Source organism: Oncorhynchus tshawytscha, linkage group LG22 (genome assembly GCF_018296145.1).
Source record: "Oncorhynchus tshawytscha isolate Ot180627B linkage group LG22, Otsh_v2.0, whole genome shotgun sequence".
Taxonomy (NCBI): domain Eukaryota; kingdom Metazoa; phylum Chordata; class Actinopteri; order Salmoniformes; family Salmonidae; genus Oncorhynchus; species Oncorhynchus tshawytscha.
The window spans coordinates 31,031,723-31,054,412 of record NC_056450.1 but is presented as its reverse complement, the minus strand read 5'-3'; the positions used below and the strand labels follow the sequence as shown (position 1 = coordinate 31,054,412).

Sequence of the window (22,690 nt, the reverse complement as noted above, 5' to 3'; positions counted from 1 at the left end):
AAAAATAATTACTTGACAAATTGAAGAATTTAAAAAAACAGAGCAAACTAGAATGCTATTTGGCCCTAAACAGAGAGTACACAGTGGCAGAATACCTGACCACTGTGACTGACCCAAATTTAAGGAAAGCTTCGACTATGTACAGGCTCAGTGAGCATAGCCTTGCTATTGATAAAGGCCCCCATAGGCAGACCTGGCTCTCAAGAGAAGACAGGCTACAGTGGCAATAAAAAGTATACGAACCCTTTGGAATTACCTGGATTTCTGCATACATTTGACATACAGTTTGATTTGATCTTCATCTAAGTCACAACAATAAACAAACACAGTGTCTTTAAACTAATAACACACACATTATTGTATTTTTCTTGTCTATATTGAATACATCATTTAAACATTCACAGTGTAGGTTGGAAAAAGTATGTGAACCCCTAGGCTCATGACTTCACCAAAAGCTGGAGTCAGGAGTCAACTAAACCTGGAGTCGAATCAATGAGACGAGATTGTAGATTTTGGTTAGAGCTGCACTGCCCCAGAAAAAACACTCACAAAATTGAAGTTTGTTATTCACAAGAAGCATTGCCCGATGTGAACCATGCCTCAAACAAACCATGCATCAGAAGACCTAAGATGAAGAATTGTTGCCTTGCATAATGCTGGAAAGGGTTACAAAAGTATCTCTAAAGGATACATTGAAAGACAAATTGTCTATAAATGGAGAAATTTCAGTGCTGTTGCTACGCTCCATAGGAGTGGCCATCCTGCAAAGATGACTGCAAGTGCACAGTATAGAATGCTCTATGAAGTTAGAAGAATCCTAGTGTCAGCTAAATACTTACAGAACTCTCTGGAACATGCTAACATCTCTGTTGACGAGTCTACAATATGTAAAACACTAAACAAGAATGGTGTTCATGGGAGGACACCACAGAAGAAGCCACTGCTGTCCAAAAAAAACATTGCTGCACATCTGAAGTTCGCAAAAGAGCACCTGGATGTTCCACAGCACTACTGGCAAAATATTCTGTGGACAGATGAAACTAAAGTTGTGTTGTTTGAATGGAACTTACAACACTATATGTGGAGAAAAAAAGGCACAGCACACCAACATCAAAACCTCATCCCAACTGTAAAGTATGGTGGAGGGAGCATCATGGTTTGGGTCTGCATTGCTGCCTCAGGGTCTAGACAGCTTACAATCATCAACGGAAAAATGAATTCCCAAGTTTATCAAGACATTTTGCAGGAGAATGTAAGGCTATCTGTCCACCAATTGAAGCTCAACAGAAGTTGGGTGATGCAACAGGACAACGACCCAAAACACAGAAGTAAATCAACAACAGAATGGCTTCAACAGAAGAAAATACACCTTCTGGAGTGGCCCAGTCAGAGTCCTGACCTCAACCTGATTGAGATGCTGTGGTATGCCTTCAAGAGAGCAGTTCACACCAGACATCCCAAAAATGTTGTGGAACTGAAACAGTTTTGTAAAGAGGAATGGTCCAAAATTCCTCCTACATGTCTGATCCGCATCTACAGAAAATGTTTGGTTGAGGTAATTGCTGCCAAAGGCGGGTCAACCAGTTATTAAATCCAAGGGTTCACATACTTTTCCCACCCTGCACTGTGAATGTTTACACGGTGTGTTCAATAAAGACATGAAAACGTATCATTATTTGTGTTATTAGTTTAATCAGACTGTGTTTGTCTATTGTTGTGACTTAGATGAAGATAACATTTGATGACCAATTTACGCAGAAATCCAGCTAATTCGAAAAGGTTCACATACTTTGTCTTCCCACTGTATGAGCACACCGCCCACAAAATGAGGTGGAAACTGAGCTGCACTTCCTAACCTCCTGCCAGATGTATGACCATATTAGAGACACATATTCAGATTACACAGATCCATAAAGAATTCAAAACGAACCCAATTTTGATAAACTCCCATATCTACTGGGTGAAATACCACAGTGTGCCATCACAGCAGCAAGATTTGTGACCTGTTGCCACAAGAAAAGGGCAACCAGTGAAGAACAAACACCATTGTAAATACAACCCATATTTATGTTTATTTATTTTCCCTTTGGTACTTTAACTATTTGCACGTCGTTACAACGCTGTATATATAGACATAATATGACATTTGTAATGTCCTTATTCTTTTGGACTTATGTGAGTGTAATGTTTACTGTTCATTTTTATTGTTTATTTCACTTCTGTATATTATCTACCTCACTTACTTTGGCAATGTTAACATGTGTTTCCCATGCCAATAAAGCCCCTTGAATTGAATTGAATTGAGAGAGATACAGAGAGAGAGAGAGAGAAAGAGAGAGAGAGAGAGAGAGATCAAATCAAATCAAATTTATTTATATAGCCCTTCTTACATCAGCTGATATCTCAAAGTGCTGTACAGAAACCCAGCCTGAAACCCCAAACAGCAAGCAATGCAGGTGTAGAAGCACGGTGGCTAGGAAAAACTCCCTAGATAGGTGAAAACCTAAGAAGAAACCTAGAGATGAACCAGGCTATGAGGGGTGGCCAGTCCTCTTCTGGCTGTGCTGGGTGGCGATTATAACAGAACATGGCCAAGATGTTCAAATGTTCATAAATGACCAGCAGGGTCAAATAATAATAATCACAGTAGTTGTCGAGGGTGCAACAAGTCAGCACCTCAGGAGTAAATGTCAATTGGCTTTTCATAGCCGATCATTAAGAGTATCTCTACCACTCCTGCTGTCTCTAGAGAGTTGAAAACAGCAGGTCTGGGACAGGTAGCATGTCCGGTGAACAGATCAGGGTTCCATAGCCGCAGGCAGAACAGTTGAAACTGGAGCAGCAGCACGGCCAGGTGAATTGGGGACAGCAAGGAGTCATCATGCCAGGTAGTCCTGAGGCATGGTCCTAGGGCTCAGGTCCTCCGAGAGAGAGAAAGAAAGAGAGAATTAGAGAGAGCATACTTAAATTCACACAGGACACCGGATAAGACAGGAGAAGTACTCCAGATATAACAAACTGACCCTAGCCCCCCAACACATAAACTACTGCAGCATAAGTACTGGAGGCTGAGACAGGAGGGGTCAGGAGACACTGTGGCCCCATCCAATGATACCCCTGGACAGGGCCAAACAGGCAGGATATAACCCCACCCACTTTGCCAAAGCACAGCCACTACACCATTAGAGGGATATCTTCAACCACCAATTTACCATCCTGAGACAAGGCCAAATATAGCCCACAAAGATCTCCGACACGGCACAACCCAAGGGGGGTCGCCAACCCAGACAGGAAGATCACGTTAGTGACTCAACCCACTCAAGTGACGCACCCCTCCTAGGGACGGCATGGAAGAGCACCAGTAAGCCAGTGATTCAGCCCCTGTAATAGGGTTAGAAGCAGAGAATCCCAGTGGAGAGCGGGGAACCGGCCAGGCAGAGACAGCAAGGGCGGTTTGTTGCTCCAGAGCCTTTCCATTCACCTTCCCACTCCTGGGCCAGACTACACTCAATCATAGGACCTACTGAAGAGATGAGTCTTGAGTAAAGACTTAAAGTTTGAGACCGAGTCTGTGTCTCTCACATGGGTAGGCAGACCATTCCATAAAAATGGAGCTCTATAGAAGAAAGCCCTGCCTCCAGCTGTTTGCTTAGAAATTCTAGAGACAATTAGGAGGCCTGCGTCTTGTGACTGTAGCGTACGTGTAGGTATGTACAACAACATTTACAGTTGATTTGTCAGAGGACAAACCATTCACAGAGACAAACGGATATCTTTCCGACAGATAAGATCTAAACCAGGCCGTAACTTGTCCATGTAGACCAATTTTAGTTTCCAATCTCTCCAAAAGAATGTGGTGATCCATGGTATCACAGCAGCACTAAGGTCTAGAAGCACGAGGACAGATGCAGAGCCTCGGTCTGACGCCATTAAAAGGTAATTTACCACCTTCACAACTGCAGTCTCAGTGCTATGATGGGGTCTAAAACCACACCGAAGCATTTCGTATACATTGTTTGTCTTCAGGAAGGCAGTGAGTTGCTGTGCAACAGCTTTTTCAAAAAAAATTAGAGGAATGGAAGATTTGATTCAGGCCGATAGTTTTAAAAATATTTTCTGGGTCAAGTTTTGGCTTTTTCAAGAGAGGCTTTATTACTGCCACTTTTAGTGAGTTTGGTACACATCCGGTGGATAGAGAGATGTTTATTATGTTCAACATATGAGGGCCAAGTACAGGAAGCAGCTCTTTCAGTAGTTTAGTTGGAATAGGGTCCAGTATGCAGCTTGAAGGTTAATAGGCCATGATAATTTTCATCATTGTGTCAAGAGATATAGTACTAAAACACTTGAGTGTCTCTCTTGATCCTAGGTCCTGGCAGAGTTGTGCAGACTCAGAACAACTGAGCTTTGGAGGAATACGCAGATTTAAAGAGGAGTCCGTAATTTGCTTTCTAATGATCATGATCTTTTCCTCAAAGAAGTTCATGAATTTGATGAAGTGATTTCATGAAGTGAAATGAAGTGAAAGCCATCCTCTCTTGGGGAATGTTGCTTTTTAGTTAGCTTTGCGACAGTATCAAAAAGACATTTCGGATTGTTCTTATTTTCCTCAATTAAGTTGGAAAAATAGTATGATCGAGCAGCAGTGAGAGCTCTTCGATACTAGTCGGAAGACTTCCAGTTTGGTGTGGCGCCATTTCCGTTCAAATTTTCTGGAAGCTTGCTTCAGAGCTCGGGTATTTTCTGTATACCAGGGAGCTAGTTTCTTATGACAAATATTTTTAGTTTTTGGGGTACAATTGCATCTAGGGTATTGCGCAAGGTTAAATTGAGTCCCTCAGTTAGGTGGTTAACTGATTTTTGTCCTCTGATGTCCTTGGGTAGGCAGAGGGAGTCTGGAAGGGCATCAAGGAATCTTTAGGTTGTCTGAGAATTTATAGCACGACTTTTGATGCTCCTTGGTTGGGGTCTGAGCAGATTATTTGTTGCGATTGCAAACGTAATAAAATGGTGGTCCGAAAGTCCAGGATTATGAGGAAAAACATTAAGATCAGAGAGAAAGAAATAGAGAGAGCGAGAGAGACAGAGAAAGAGAGAGTGAGACAGAAGGAGAGACAGTAGTTTGTTGTCTCATAGATTATGTAAACCTTTAACCTGGAATGACTTGAGCATCAAAACACAGAGGTTTAGGCAAGTGGATTATCTCTGATGTTGTTTCGAAGGTGCAGAGTTTAGTCGAGACAAGGCAACTACACACACACACACACACACACACACACACACACACACACACACACACACACACACACACACACACACACACACACACACACACACACACACACACACACACACACACACACACACACACACAAACTGATTATCAGTGGACATTTTCTGGCTGATGTTTTATATTTAGCAACGTACAGCAGAGAGGTCATCACCCAGAAGCATCTTCTGTTAGGAGATTGACACTTATCAAGCAATATATGTAAACACACTCGAGGAGGAGTGTCATTTTCTAGGTAATCTTCATGAGGCATTATGTTGATTTGTACTTATTTCAATAAAGATGACAACAAATCCTGCTATAACTTTCAGGAGTATCTGTCTGACGTTTCCGATTACTTACTTATTAGAAAACCTAGTAGGAAATGATAGTGTAGAAAAATGAAGAATGATAACAACGGACAGCGTTATAGTGTGTGTGTGTGTGTGTGTGTGTGTGTGTGTGTGTGTATGTGTGTATGTGTGTGTGTGTATGTGTGTATGTGTGTGTGTGTGTGTGTGTGTGTGTGTGTGTGTGTGTGTGTGTGTGTGTGTGTGTGTGAGTGTGTGTCTGCATGTTACAGTAATGCATGTTCATTCATGTGTGTTCTTGTTCTCACGAGTCCAGTGCATGAGTGCCTTTGACCTATTTATTAAGCAACACGTACAGTATGTTCAGGAATGAAAAGTCCCACAGTCCTCTGGTTCATCACACAATCTGCCCTCTCTACTGTCACAATGAACTGAGGAGTGCAATTCAATCAATCCCGCACTAGACACTTTTTCACACGATCAGAGAAGATCACAATGTAAAAACCTATTCCCAGGTGGGTGGACTATGGACTGTCTTGGGCTCCAGCTACATAGGGCCCTGGTCAGACGTAGGGCACTCTAGATAGGGAATAGGGTTTGCTTCATTTGAGATGCAGACTGTGTCTGTTGTTGGGTGAATGTGGTGTGTGGGACTCACTGTGGAAGGTTAAGGAAAAAGATGGCCACTCAGTCCCAAACCAATCACGTATTCAATTTAAGATTTATTGATTGAGAGTGCTGTCGGTACACTCTATAGTCTATACACAAGCAGAGGGCATGAGAGAGAGAAACGGTCAATGCAATGTTCCGCATTACAAATGGGTCACACAAATCAGACCCATTTGATGGATCACACAAACACACACATGCAGGGAGACACACATACACACATGCACCCTCACAAGTACATACATGAATGCACACCCACATACAGCTACAGGGTCTTAATAATCCTGCAGCAACAGGAAATATGAATTATAATGTGGAGTATAATTAATTGTAATTTTTATAGGGGTTGATACATTTTTCATCAGGAAAAATCAAGTCTGACATTTCGTGGATATTGCAAACTTCAGAAGCCTTTTTAAACCTCAAATACACTAAAAGTAAGAAAGGTCCTGCATTGCGGGAAAGTTCTCCTGATCAAAGGTGATCAAATTAAGATCCTACATCTGTATACAAACACAAGAATTCACAAACATACTGTATACACATATTGGTACAGTATGTACTGTAGAGACATACAGAGTTAATACTTTTTTTGATGTGTGTTTTCATGCTTCAGCGTGAACCTTATTGTGAACTCATGTTGTCCATTTCATTTCATGTACAAATGAATGACTGAAGTTGGTGACGTAACCATGCAAGGAAAGAAAAAGTCTCAAAATAGGCCATGGACATCATCATTTTTTAATTTTATCTACACACGCTGAACTCAATTATGGTCTCTCAATTCAACGTGGTCTCTGTGCGTGCCTTTCCATAAAGATTACAGACACACGCACTCATGCACACACGCACGCTCACACGCACACGTGCACAACACTCTCACACACAAACACACACGCAAACACACACACAAAGGAAGGCCTGTGAGGATAAATGATTTATTTAGCAATGATTAGCGAGTGTAATTCTGAAACAAAGAGTGTCCTTGGAAGACATAATACTTCTCTCTTCTGTTAGCGTCTTCCTAATTAGGATAGTCAGGGAGAGTCTACTAAGGTAACAAATAGCCAGGGAACGTCAGCTTCATTGATCCACTGAGCTTGGTGCGATAACAAAGCTTTCAGTAAGGACACTAATAATTTGTCTGTATGACATTGAAACGCGACAGAGGAGAAAGGGGTAATCGATCTTCTGTTTTCAATGCCAATATGTTATCTTACATGACAGGGATATAAAAGGGTCAATATTGAACATCATTCATATTGCTAATTGCACTGCCTGCCTACACTTTACTCCAAGCATGTCTCTTTCTCTCTCTCTCTCTCTCCTTCTCTCTGTCTGTCTCGCTCTCTCTCCTTCTCTCTGTCCGTCTCTCTCTCTCTCTCTCTCTCTCTCTCTCTCTCTCTCTCTCTCCTTCTTTCTGTCTGTCTCTCTCTCTCTTTTTCTCTTTGTGTCTCTGTGGGTACTAGGTCACCTTGACTGTTTGGACAAATATCCTACATCATGACACTGTACATACTTTACTGTTAACTTGAGGTGGAATGTAAGATGTGTAATAATTTACACAGCCTTTCCTCAGTACATTCAACCATTGGACTTTGTAACACTTATATAAGGTTATATAAAGGTTATATAATGGATTCTAAGTTTCAAAACTAATTTACTTCCAAGATTAAGTTTATTTTTCCTCCTCTGCTTTTTATTCAGGGAGACAACCAAGCAGATAGAGTTTATTGACTGGAAGTGGTTCTCTTGTACTGAGCACTCTGCAGGAGCCCAGTGCTGGCCAGAATTATTCTGAGGGGATGGATCTGGTGAAGATGGAGTCTGTATTCTTATTTTCCTCAGTGGGGAGAAGTGGAGAGTGAAGAGGAGAATACTTCCTGCTTCTGATGAATTGTGACAGGTACGGCACAACACTGGCCCTAACTGGACAGACGGGAGAGAGAAGGAAGAAGAGAGGGGCATAAGAGAGAGGTGGAGAAAGGGAGAGAGGAGGAAAAAGAGCGAGAAGTAGGGAGAATGAGAGGGAGGGAGGGAGTGGTTGAGGATGTGAGTGTTGGTAAGATGGAGAGATTCTGAGAGAGTGAAAGAGATAGAAAGATTGAAATGTCATCCTTCTGTACTGAACAAGCAGACTTCATCCCTGAGGAGGAGCGGGACACAATGAAATAGATAATTTTCTACTTTAAAAGAGGGATGAATAAGACACTGCAGTTGTCTGCCATCTGTCTCCCTACCTCCCTCTTTCTCTCTCTCTCTCTCTCTCTCTCTCTCTCTCTCTCTCTCTCTCGCTCTCACGCTCTCTCGCTCTCTCGCGCTCTCATTTTCTCTCTCCCTCTCTCTCTCTGATTGTGACCCCCATCCCAGTTTCAATTATACTGTAGATGTGTAGAATTTACAGCCATATCTTTGTTGGATGTCACGGGGAGAATGGAGACTTGGGGGACTTGACAGAAATAAATCACAGAGACCAGAATGTGAGTATGGGATGTCTAGCTCTGCTGTCCATAAGATTAACATGAAAACAGACAGATTAAAGTATTTGAACGAAAACAACGAAACAGAATTATCCAATGAAATTGTATTTTAGAGTATACAGTGCATTTGGAAAGTATTAAGGCCCCTGGACTTTTTAAATTTTTTGTTATGTTACAGCCTTATTCCATAAATTGATTGAATAAAAATAAATACTCATCAATCTACACACAATACCCCATAACAACAAAGCGAAAACAGATTTTTCTACATTTTTGCACATATATTTAAAATAAGAAAGAGAAATTATTTATTTACATAAGCATTGAGACTGTTTGCGATGAGACCCGAAATTGAGTTCAGGTGCATCATGTTTCCATTGATCATCCTTGAGATGTTTCCACAACTTGACTGAAGTCCACCTGTGGTAAATTCAATTGATTGGACATGATTTGCAAAGGCACACAGTTGACAGTGCATGTCAGAACAACATCCAAGCAGTGAGGTTGAAGGAATTGTCCGTAGAGCTGCAAGACAGGATTGTGTCGAGGCACAGATCTAGGGAAGGGTACCAAAAAATGTCTGCAGCACTGAAGGTCCCCAAGAACATAGAGGCCTTCATCATTCTTAAATGGAAGAAGTTTGGAACCTCCAAGACTCTTCCTAGTGCTGGTCGCCCGGGCCAAACTGAAAAATTGGTCAAGGAGGTGACCAAGAACCCGATGGTCACTCTGACAGAGCTCCAGAGTTCCTCTATGGAGATGGGAGAACCTTCCAGAAGGACAACCATTTCTGCAGCACTCCACCAATCAGGACTTTATGGTAGAGGGGCCAGATGGAAGCCACTCCTCAGTAAAAGGCACATGACAGCCCACTTGGAGTTTGTCAAAAAACACCTAAAGACTCTCAGACCATGAGAAACAAGATTCTCTGGTTTGATGAAACCAAGATTGATGTCTCTGGCCTGAATGCCAAGTGTCACGACTGGAGGAAACCTGGCATCATCCCTATGGTGAAGCATGGTGGTGGCAGCATCATGCTGTGGAGTGGTTTTTCAGCGGCAGGGACTGGGAGACTAGTCAGGATCGAGGGAAAGATGAACGGTGCAAAGTACAGAGATGTCCTTGATGAAAACCTGCTCCAGAGTGCTCAGGACCTCAGACTGGGGCTAAAGTTGACCTTCCAACAGGACAGCAACTCTAAGCACACAGCCAAGACAATGCAGGAGTGGCTTTGGGACATGTCTCTGAATGTCCTGTAGTAGCCCAGCTAAGCCCGGACTTGAACCCGATCAAACATCTCTGGAGAGTCCTGAAAATAGTTGTGCAGCGACACTCCCCATCTAAGAATACTTCTGTAATCTCTGCAAAAGGTGCTTTATCACAGTACTGAGTAAAGGGTCAGAATACGTATGTAAATGTGATGTTGCATTTTTTTTATTATTTTTTTGCAAACATTTCTAAAATCTAGTGTTAGCTTTGTCATTAGGGGATATTGTGCGTACATTGATGAGGGAAAAAATATTTTAGAATAAGGTTGTAATGTAACAAAATGTGGAAAAAGTCAAGTGGTTTGAATACTTTGCGAATACACTGTATGTGCATATCTATTGTAGTCTTTATGTAGTGTTTGAACTGTTCTGTTCTGCTGCACAGGTTACTGTTTATTATCACTGCGACCTTACAGAGAGAGATATGTGGTATCCCTGCTACACTAGCTCTGAAATATTGCATCACTCTTCATGTTATCGGCGGAATCAGAGGTAGTGTTGTCAGAATGCCTTGGCTTCTCTCTCCATGGCTAGACAGGCCTTTACCGTGCAGGAGAGGAGCTTTCGCTATAGGGGGAGCACAATTCCTCGGCTTTGTCCACTGAAATGAATCATGACAGATACAGAGAGATAGTGTGTGTGCGTATGTGTGTGTGTGCGTGCGTGCGTGGAGAAAATAGCGAATTCGCCGCCTGTTAAGCCTAAGAATTTACATAAGAGTAAGGCTTGGGACCGGGGTGTGAGTGGAATGTGAATGACACACACACGCACGTACACACGCACACACACACACACACACTCACACACACACACAAACTCACACACACACACAAACTCACACACACACATACACAGTAGGAGAGTGTGGGGTATAGGAATATATCTCTCAAATGTGTTCTGTCATCTTCCGCTGCACTCCCTGAATACATAGAGACTGAGAACACAACTCTTTAAGGAGAGGGTTTGGGCTCTGTGTGTGGAATTAAGGAAAACACAGTCTTTCCTGAATCTGAGATCAGACAAGGCAAGTATCTCCTCTCTCTTCTCCTCAACACTCCTCCTCTCTCCTCTCCTCTAATTCACCGTTCCACTTAGCCTGGTCGCCAGATATGTATGAAAAAAAGCACAACAGAGGAATTGGCTAAAGCACAAAAAGAACTGGGACCAGGCTTACTTGCCACCATCGTTGGAAGAGAGACACAACTGTCTTATCAATGACCTCACTATGCCTGTTCTCGCCGCGGGTGATCCCCACTCTCTCCCTTGGTAGGGTTTGACGTTGTCAGGGTAACGGAGCAGAGATGTGTTGGCATGACGATGGCCGGCCATATGACTGAACAAGACATGATGAAAGTTTAATCTGTCGTCTGTTAGTTAGCTCACATGATAGCCCTGCCTGCCAAGCTACCGGTCTGGAAACTAAACTAGTTACAGGATGCAGTTCACCATCTTGTGGAGAGACACACTGGGATAACAGTTTGGACCAGACACTGATGATCTCAGCACATGATGTTCCATCTGATTCATTATTTACTGGACAGTTAAAGATAGATTGGTTGAACTCTTTACAGGACAGGATGTCCAAACTAGCTGTCACCTCTTGAAACAGGTCCTGTGTGTGTGTGTGTGTGTGTGTGTGTGTGTGTGTGTGTGTGTGTGTGTGTGTGTGTGTGTGTGTGTGTGTGTGTGTGTGTGTGTGTGTGTGTGTGTGTGTGTGTGTGTGTGTGTGTGTGTGTGTGTGCACGTTACAGTAATGCATGTTTGTTCATGTGTGTTCTTGTTCACACGAGTCCAGTGCATGAGTGATGGCAAAAACGACCCTCCCACTCATTGCACACTCTTAGCATTTTCTCAACCAGCTTCATGAATGCTTTTCCAACAGGCTTGAAGGAGTTCCCACATATGCTGAGCATTTGTTGGCTGCTTTTCCTTCACTCTGCAGTCCAACCCATCCCAAACCATCTCAATTGGTTTGAGGTCGGGTGATTGTGGAGGCCAGGTCACCTGATGCAGCACTCCATCACGCTCCTTCTTGGTCAAAAAGCCCTTACATAGCCTGGAGGTGTATTTTGGGTCATTGTCCTGTTGAAAAACAAATGATAGTCCCACTAAGTGTAAACCAGATGGGATGGCATATCGCTGCAGAATGATGTGATATCCATGCTGGTTAAATGTGCCTTGAATTTTAAATAAATCACTGACTGTGTCGTCAAGACTGTTAATTGAAATGCATTCTAGCTGACTACCTCATGAAGCAGGTTGAGAGAATTCCAAGAGTGTGCAAAGCTTTCATCAAGGCAAAGGGTGGCTACTTTGAAGAATCTCAATTCTAAAGTATATTTTTGTTTGTTTAACACCTTTTTTGTTACTGCATGATTTTATGTGTTTTTTAAATATATTTTATTACGTCTTCACTATTATTCTGCAATGTACAAAATAGTAAAAAATAAAGAAAAACCCTGGAATGAGTAACTTAACCCCTTTTTTGGGTAGGCAGAACAGTACCTTCATACTTCCATTCATTTTTTAAAACCGGTACCAATAACCTCCAGACTAGTCCTGTGGCACTTGTGAGGGTCTTAGAGCAAAACAGAGAACACCATTGTGTTTGTGACAGTCTCTCATTTCCATAGAGTGGTCAATAGTTTGTAGGTCAAACCATTCGGACACTACAGACGTTTTCGTGAGAAGAACCGTTTTCTGGGGTGTCTCATTGTCTGACAAATACCTATCTAGCTCTTCCACCTTTCACCGCAGATGTGAAAGTACGACATCAGAGGATGCGGTGGATGTAGACACATCCAATGCAAAAAAATAAATAAAGATATCTCTTAAAATTAGAGAGTTCAATTGGGATTTATTTATTATGTTACTTAGATTGACGAACCGGTGCGTGAACCAACTCTAAGCATATATATTGTGATGAAGCCTTGATGGGAAAACCAGTACCTTGTCCTATGTTGTTTGTTATCACCAAGGAGATTATCTTCTACAGGCACTCACATTCCTTGAAGTCTTTAAAACTTAGATCTCTGTGCTGTACAACAAAAACCACTAATGCTCCATAGCTGGCATCTTACATCTGAAAACCCACACCCTCAATTAGCACACTGAGTTGACAGATTCAATTTAAACAGACTTTCTCCACTTTCTTTCTCTTCTTTCTTTGGCCTTTGTAGTGCAGTGTATCCTGTTGTTCTTCATCCACAGAGATGATGGCCAGTAGCGTTCTAGTCATGCAGAGACAGAGATAGTGGTTTTCTGGTGCTCATTTGGTAAAGCATGGTTTTTGGCATATGTTAATATATGCCAATATTATATGGCATATATTGTTATTATTATATTATTGTTGTTGGTGTTATTATTACATTTAGATAAGTAGTTGAAATGCAGGTCTCCCAATGTCAATGCAGCTGCAGAAGTCAAGCTGAGGGCTTCAGGTCTTACTTTGACCATCTGGGTTCTCAACTCATGTTTTTCTCTCCTCTCATCCCGATTCTTTCCTTCAGGAGACACGGATCCTGCTGATGAACAACTAGGTCCAGACATCCTCTGTGATCTGACACATCTATTTACTGTAACAACACAATGCCTGGAATGAATTATCTTGGTTCAATTAATTTGATTATTCTTGAATCTAACCAAATGTCCCATAGGGTGGCGCACAATTGGCCCAGCGTCGTCCGGGTTACGGTTTGGCCGGGGTAGGCCGTCGTTGTAAAATAAGAATTTGTTCTTAACTGACTTGTCTCGTTAAATAAAGATTTTTTTTAATGAACCCCCAATAGCCTAGGCTATATAACTGCTTGATATATTGCTATCTTGGTAATTGCAGCCATTGAGGAAGATTACACAGGAAAGGAAAATGGGAGTTCAATAAAATACTGTTGTGTAATATTATGGTCTTGCCTACTCTAGGCTTTACCCCAATTGATACATATTTTCTGTTCTATTTGAATGGACGTTTCATTTTTACAGAATTTATTAATTTATCTAAGGCTTCATCTTGTAGCCTGCATGAACCATCTCATAGCCTAGAGTGGGCGCGTGCGCAATGTCAGCGCACTCGCGCGTGTTTAATGGTGACCTTTTGTTTCTCGGCGCAGTCATGTACGAAAAAGGTGAGGAGTTAACAACAACGGCGTCGGTTGGCAGCGGACTACCGAAAACAAACGGTCGGGTGAGACGGTGTGCTGTGACTATCTGTCCGTGTAGTCTTCACCGGTCCTCACACACAGCTACACACACACAAACGCGCGCAGTAGCCTACTGCCAAATCGTGCTGTCTCTCACGCGCATACTCTCTGCTAGCCAGACAGATACAGAAGCAATGGGAGACAATTACTGAGGCAACCACGGAGAGATACACACTGAGACCGACTATGGCTGTGGACGGTAAGAGCGCTGTTCCATTCATGAAACTACTCATTTAAATCATTGGTCTACCTTTTCTTAAACAGAGATAAGGATATTTGTAATTGGCTGTGTATATTTGTATTAAGCGTTAGGTTAAATCAATAGGGGCTTCTTTTTTTCACAGATCGGTTGTGGGGGGTATATTTTCAACATCAATAACAGCATGTTTGCTCAGTTTATTAGGGTGGATGTATTACGACGTCAATAAACTGGGGGACTTGTGAGATATCCTCAGTTCTTTGTCAATTTTGCGAAAAGGTCAACATCCATATAGGAGAAATAACGTAGTACATTGTCTTTTACAGTTCCCCTCAGAGCAATGTTCTGATTTCTCATGTTAACATTTCTAGGAAGTTTGAACTGGTATGTCAGTAGTTGGTCACTGTATGTCCGCTTGGTGAGGTTTGTGTCAGTAGCCTCAGTCCATCAAGTTATCTTTCTTAAGGAGCTTGACTGTCCTATTGGGTTTTCATGGGTGAACTTCACATCGCTGGCATGGTGTTCCGGAATAGCATATCCAGATTCGTATTTAGGAGATTTCACTATTTAGCACATTGTTAATGGTTTGAGTAATTGATTCGTTAGCCCACGGCCCACTCAAGATACTCCTTGTCCGTCCATCCGTCTTCGTGAGAAGCGCATGACCCTTGTCCATAGGGCGGGTTTCATTGTGGTTCTGACAGGAAAGCAGAGGGGATTTCGCAGCGGTTGAACTGTTCACAGTGGTCCTCCGGGATGGATGCGTAGTGGATAAATTCATTTGTTCCATTCCTAAAGTTTTGGTTAATAATTTGGCAGCATATTTTCTGCTTCCTTTTACAGCCAATGGTAGCATATAGCCTATCCTAATACATCATTACTTGATTATAACTTTAGGTTTCTTTGGGATTCATTGAAATAGGTAGTATATCTAGCACTCTTCATTTGGTTTGATTTAATTCTATCTGACATTAGACATTGAGATGGTGATTCTTCTCTTTTCACTATACTGTCTGTAGGACAGTATCATACGAGCCACTAGCTAAATGAGTAATTAGAGGAATAATCAGGAAGTCAGTGATGTTCTTCCCTTCAGGCCAGTGCAGTGTCAGGTCAGTCGCTCCCTTTCTCTGCTGGAGCAGGTTAGCACCTCATTAACATGGCTGCAGGTAGAGGTAGGCTGCAGCACAGAGACATATTGTCCTATCTATAATTCATCTGAAGTTGACTTAAGCATCATTCATTTTGCACCGCTGACCCTAGCACAATGGCGTTACTGTGTGTGTGTGTGTGTGTGTGTATGTGTGTATGTGTGTGTGTGTGTGTGTGTGAGTTTGTGTGCGTGCAACTGTATCTTTAATGAGTTTGGGGAGTCTTGGTATATGAAGGCTTTGCCAAACCAGGGGTTGGCAACTCTAGTCCTGCAGACTCAGGAACCACAGTGTCTGTTGGTTGTCTCTGGGAGTCACTTCATTGATCCGTGTCACTGATTTGCTCAGAGAAGGCTCACCTAGTTACCATGTCTGAATTAGAATTAAACACTGTTGTCTCCAAAGACATCTGGCCGTATCGTCACGTCTCATAGGAGAGTTGAAGTTATTAGGTTGGTGAGATGTCTGGTTGAATCTCCAAAGACATCTGATTGTATCGTCACGTCTCATAGGAGAGTTGAAGTTATTAGGTTGGTGAGATGTCTGGTTGAATCTCCAAAGACATCTGATTGTATCGTCACGTCTCATAGGCGCAACAATACAAGTGCGGACAAATCTTGACACAATTTTCTCCATTGAACATTTCTCCCAACTGATTGTCCCTGTGTGAAAAGCAGCACACGGTGTGTATAAAGAAGGCCCTTATCAGAGAGAGAGCAGCACTGCTGGGCTTAGAACCCCTTTCTTCCCTATTTCACACCACAAACAGGCATGGGTAAGCCCAGCAGGCAAGAGGGTGTGTGTGTGTGTTTACACACGCACACACGCACGCACACACACACACACACACACACACACACACGCACACAAGCACACACACACACACACGCACACGCACACACACACACACACACACACACACACACACGCACACAAGCACACGCACACACACGCACACACACACACACACACACACACACACACACACACACACACACACACACACACACACACACACACACACACACACCTCCCAACCTCTTCTCTCCATATCTGTGTCTGTGGGTGTGTGGACTGAAAGACACACCTGGAGAGGTTGTGTCCAGAGTTGTGGTCAATTCCATTTCGATTTAGTCAAAAGAGGAGATTCATTTGACAGTTATTACAACTGATGCTGGTTGTACAACTGTAATCTTTTACAGTTCTCTGACCGGAGCTGGTAGTTTTGATCTAGAGTCAGTGGCCATTCAGTAGTTAGCTAATATAATAACCAACCCATGTATGGTTAGCCTCTGACTGAAAGTGCGTGTTTATCTCATAGGTATTAAAACCTGTAGATAGTTATAGCACTGATGTCATCCACATATTCCTTTGGAAATTCCCGATGACGCATGAAGCTGGAAGTATTTGATTTTGAAGCACCCCGTATTGCTGAATGGAGCTGAATGGCACCAAAAAAACCTGCTAAGGATCATGGGGAAATTGGCCGTAACTAGCAAAGGATGTCGTTGTTTTCATCCTGCCTGAAAGAGTCAACCCAACGCTGCTACATGACTTTGGCGTCAATAATAGAGACCCCATAGACATTGGTCAGCCCCTTTATCTCCACTTGACAGGCGTGCTCTCATCTGGCACACCACAGCCCTTTAGGTGCACGTGCAAAGAGTGCTCCTCATAGCCTGTCGGGACATGATTCGTCTGTGTCAGCACGTGGTCCTGTGTGAATACAAATGTAGTAGTTAGAACGGACCACAATTTCATTAAATATCCAGATTTGTAGCGAACTTTAAAATAATTCACCCTGGGGATTGAACTTGATCGTAATAAACACATTTTAAAGGCCAAAACGTCCAGAAAAAATCAATACATTTGGCTGTTCTGGCTATCGTAATTTACATAGGTTTTCTAGGGCAGACCAGTGCTATCGTAATTTACATAGCTTTTCTAGGGCAGACCAGCGCTTTCGTAATTTACATAGGTTTTCTAGGGCAGACCAGGGCTTTCGTAATTTACATGGGTTTTCTAGGGCAGACCAGGGCTTTCGTAATTTACATAGGTTTTCTAGGGCAGACCAGGGCTTTCGTAATTTACATGGGTTTTCTAGGGCAGACCAGGGCTTTTGGCACTGCTAGGTTTCTACACAGTAGACAACACTCAGAGCTCATGACTTCACACTCCAGAACGGACACAGGGGCCTAGTTTATCTATTCAAACAGCCTCCCAGACATAGGGTTCTATTTTCAGCTGGCGTAAGGCGGTGCTAGTGTCAAACGCACATTAATTGCATTTTCATCATGTAAAAACTGTCTCACTGGCATTTTCCAGCCCTAACACCAGGTACATTTTTTTTGGTGTGTTTTGGTTCATTGTCCTGTTGAAAAACAAATGATAGTCCCACTAAGCGCAAACAAGATGGGATGGCGTATCGCTGCAGATTGCTGTGGTAGGAAAGATTTCCACCGGTCTGATGTCCATTGCTCGTGTTTCTTGGCTCAAGGAAGTCTCTTCTTATTATTGGTGTCCTTTAGTAGAGACAGAGTACAGAGAGAGAGAGAGGTCATGACCAGATTTGTCAGCATGTTTTTTATTTTATTTTTAGATTTAGAGTTATATAAACGTTTATTTTTTGGCAGGGACACATACAGGATGCTACCCTCTACAACATAACCTTCACTATGTCACCAGGACATATACAGGATGCTACCCTCTACAACATAACCTTCACTATGTCACCAGGACACATACAGGATGCTACCCTCTACAACATAACCTTCACTATGTCACCAGGAACACATACAGGATACTACCCTCTACAACATAACCTTCACTATGTCACCAGGGACACATACAGGATACTACCCTCTACAACATAACCTTCACTATGTCACCAGGTCATATACAGGATGCTACCCCCTACAACATAACCTTCACTATGTCACCAGGGACACATACAGGATGCTACCCTCTACAACATAACCTTCACTATGTCACCAGGAACACATACAGGATACTACCCTCTACAACATAACCTTCACTATGTCACCAGGAACACATACAGGATGCTACCCTCTACAACATAACCTTCACTATGTCACCAGGACACATACAGGATGCTACCCTCTACAACATAACCTTCACTATGTCACCAGGGACACATACAGGATGCTACCCTCTACAACATAACCTTCACTATGTCACCAGGACACATACAGGATGCTACCCTCTACAACATAACCTTCACTATGTCACCAGGACACATACAGGATGCCACCCTCTACAACATAACCTTCACTATGTCACCAGGGACACATACAGGATGCTACCCTCTACAACATAACCTTCACTATGTCACCAGGACACATACAGGATGCTACCCTCTACAACATAACCTTCACTATGTCACCAGGACACATACAGGATGCTACCCTCTACAACATAACCTTCACTATGTCACCAGGACACATACAGGATGCTACCCTCTACAACATAACCTTCACTATGTCACCAGGCTACCCTCTACAACACCTTCATACAGGATGCTGCCCTCTACAACATAACCTTCACTATGTCACCAGGACACATACAGGATGCTACCCTCTACAACATAACCTTCACTATGTCACCAGGGACACATACAGGATGCTACCCTCTACAACATAACCTTCACTATGTCACCAGGACACATACAGGATGCTACCCTCTACAACATAACCTTCACTATGTCACCAGGACACATACAGGATGCTACCCTCTACAACATAAACTATGTCACCAGGGAACCTTCACTATGTCACCAGGGACACATACAGGATGCTACCCTCTACAACATAACCTTCACTATGTCACCAGGACACATACAGGATGCTACAACCCTTCACTACAACATAACCTTCACTATGTCACCAGGACACATACAGGATGCTACCCTCTACAACATAACCTTCACTATGTCACCAGGGACACATACAGGATGCCACCCTCTACAACATAACCTTCACTATGTCACCAGGGACACATACAGGATGCTACCCTCTACAACATAACCTTCACTATGTCACCAGGGACACATACAGGATGCTACCCTCTACAACATAACCTTCACTATGTCACCAGGGACACATACAGGATGCTACCCTCTACAACATAACCTTCACTATGTCACCAGGGACACATACAGGATGCTACCCTCTACAACATAACCTTCACTATGTCACCAGGGACACATACAGGATGCTACCCTCTACAACATAACCTTCACTATGTCACCAGGGACACATACAGGATGCTACCCTCTACAACATAACCTTCACTATGTCACCAGGGACACATACAGGATGCTACCCTCTACAACATAACCTTCACTATGTCACCAGGACATATACAGGATGCTACCCTCTACAACATAACCTTCACTATGTCACCAGGGACACATACAGGATGCTACCCTCTACAACATAACCTTCACTATGTCACCAGGGACACATACAGGATGCTACCCTCTACAACATAACCTTCACTATGTCACCAGGGACACATACAGGATGCAACATAACCTTCACCTACCCTACAACATAACCTTCACTATGTCACCAGGGACACATACAGGATGCTACCCTCTACAACATAACCTTCACTATGTCACCAGGACACATACAGGATGCTACCCTCTACAACATAACCTTCACTATGTCACCAGGGACATATACAGGATGCCACCCTCTACAACATAACCTTCACTATGTCACCAGGGACACATACAGGATGCTACCCTCTACAACATAACCTTAACCTTCACTATGTCACCAGGGACACATACAGGATGCTACCCTCTACAACATAACCTTCACTATGTCACCAGGACATATACAGGATGCTACCCTCTACAACATAACCTTCACTATGTCACCAGGACACATACAGGATGCCACCCTCTACAACATAACCTTCACTATGTCACCAGGGACATATACAGGATGCCACCCTCTACAACATAACCTTCACTATGTCACCAGGGACACATACAGGATGCTACCCTCTACAACATAACCTTCACTATGTCACCAGGGACATATACAGGATGCTACCCTCTACAACATAACCTTCACTATGTCACCAGGACATATACAGGATGCTACCCTCTACAACATAACCTTCACTATGTCACCAGGACATATACAGGATGCCACCCTCTACAACATAACCTTCACTATGTCACCAGGACATATACAGGATGCTACCCTCTACAACATAACCTTCACTATGTCACCAGGACATATACAGGATGCTACCCTCTACAACATAACCTTCACTATGTCACCAGGACACATACAGGATGCTACCCTCTACAACATAACCTTCACTATGTCACCAGGGACACATACAGGATGCTAACCTTCCCTACCCTCTACAACATAACCTTCACTATGTCACCAGGACATATACAGGATGCTACCCTCTACAACATAACCTTCACTATGTCACCAGGACATATACAGGATGCTACCCTCTACAACATAACCTTCACTATGTCACCAGGACATATACAGGATGCTACCCTCTACAACATAACCTTCACTATGTCACCAACATACAGGAACCCTCTACAACATAACCTTCACTATGTCACCAGGGACACATACAGGATGCTACCCTCTACAACATAACCTTCACTATGTCACCAGGGACACATACAGGATGCCACCCTCTACAACATAACCTTCACTATGTCACCAGGGACATATACAGGATGCTACCCTCTACAACATAACCTTCACTCCAAATCAAAACTCCAAACCTACAACCTGATGTTGGACTATTATTCCCAAGCTATAAAGCAAATGCTCTGGCAAACAAACAGAAACCTGAAAACACCATCCAACCTGAGACTGAGTGAGTAAATGTCTAGTCTGAAGATATCTTTCATTTTCAGAAGGCAAGAAAATACGTTACACTGATATATTTACTTTATAAGGACTGAATGCTGTAGCTGCATGTGAGCTCACATTTGTCAACATGTTTTTAACAATAAGATAGTTTTGGAGTTAGATAAACTTGGATTTTTCAGGAGGGATATATATACAGGATGCTACCATCCACAGCATAACCTTCACTTCAGATCAAAACTCCAAACCTACAACCTGATTTTGGACAGACCAGAAACAACTTCAAATGGCACTGAGGCGTGAAGTGAAAGGTGTCGAAGCCTTTGAGCCCAACACATGGCAGGAGTCTCACAGGCTACCCCTCCCAAATCCAGAGGCATTTTATACAAGAAATCTACCTCCAGAAATAAAGCACTGCTGCCTTATTCCACCTGGCGAACTGCTCACCATCTGCCCTGGCTTGTCTTCCCCTGTCTGCCCTGGCTTGTCTTCCCCTGTCTGCCCTGGCTTGTCTTCCCCTGTCTGCCCTGGCTTGTCTTCCCCTGTCTGGTACAGGTACCCCCACCACACTCCCTCTCTCTGTTCACCGTCTGCCCTGGCTTGTCTTCCCCTGTCTGGTACAGGTACCCCCACCACACTCCCCTCTCTGTTCACCGTCTGCCCTGGCTTGTCTTCCCCTGTCTGGTACAGGTACCCCCACCACACTCCCCCTCTCTGTTCACCGTCTGCCCTGGCTTGTCTTCCCCTGTCTGGTACAGGTACCCCCACCACACTCCCCTCTCTGTTCACCGTCTGCCCTGGCTTGTCTTCCCCTGTCTGGTACAGGTACCCCCACCACACTCCCCCTCTCTGTTCACCATCTGCCCTGGCTTGTCTTCCCCTGTCTGCCCTGGCTTGTCTTCCCCTGTCCACAGGTACCCCCCACACTCCCCTCTCTGTTCACTGTCTGCCCTGGCTTGTCTTCCCCTGTCTGGTACAGGTACCCCCACCACACTCCCCCTCTCTGTTCACTGTCTGCCCTGGCTTGTCTTCCCCTGTCTGGTACAGGTACCCCCACCACACTCCCCCTCTCTGTTCACCATCTGCCCTGGCTTGTCTTCCCTGTCTGCCCTGGCTTGTCTTCCCCTGTCTGGTACAGGTACCCCACCACACTCCCCCTCTCTGTTCACTGTCTGCCCTGGCTTGTCTTGCCCCCTGTCTGGTACAGGTACCCCCACCACACTCCCCTCTCTGTTCACTGTCTGCCCTGGCTTGTCTTCCCCTGT

General features: G+C 43.5%; 1 protein-coding gene across 1 annotated transcript in view; it reads left to right on the top strand.

The window, feature by feature from the left end:
* The first annotated feature begins 14,094 nt into the window (after positions 1-14,094).
* The window catches only part of LOC112247821 (sterile alpha motif domain-containing protein 10-like), a 159,684-nt gene continuing 151,088 nt past the window's right edge, over positions 14,095-22,690 (top strand). The window contains exon 1 of the mRNA XM_042304077.1: positions 14,095-14,392. Coding sequence (XP_042160011.1) covers positions 14,380-14,392 — 13 coding nt within the window. The 5' untranslated portion in view covers positions 14,095-14,379. The remainder of the gene's footprint in view (positions 14,393-22,690) is intronic.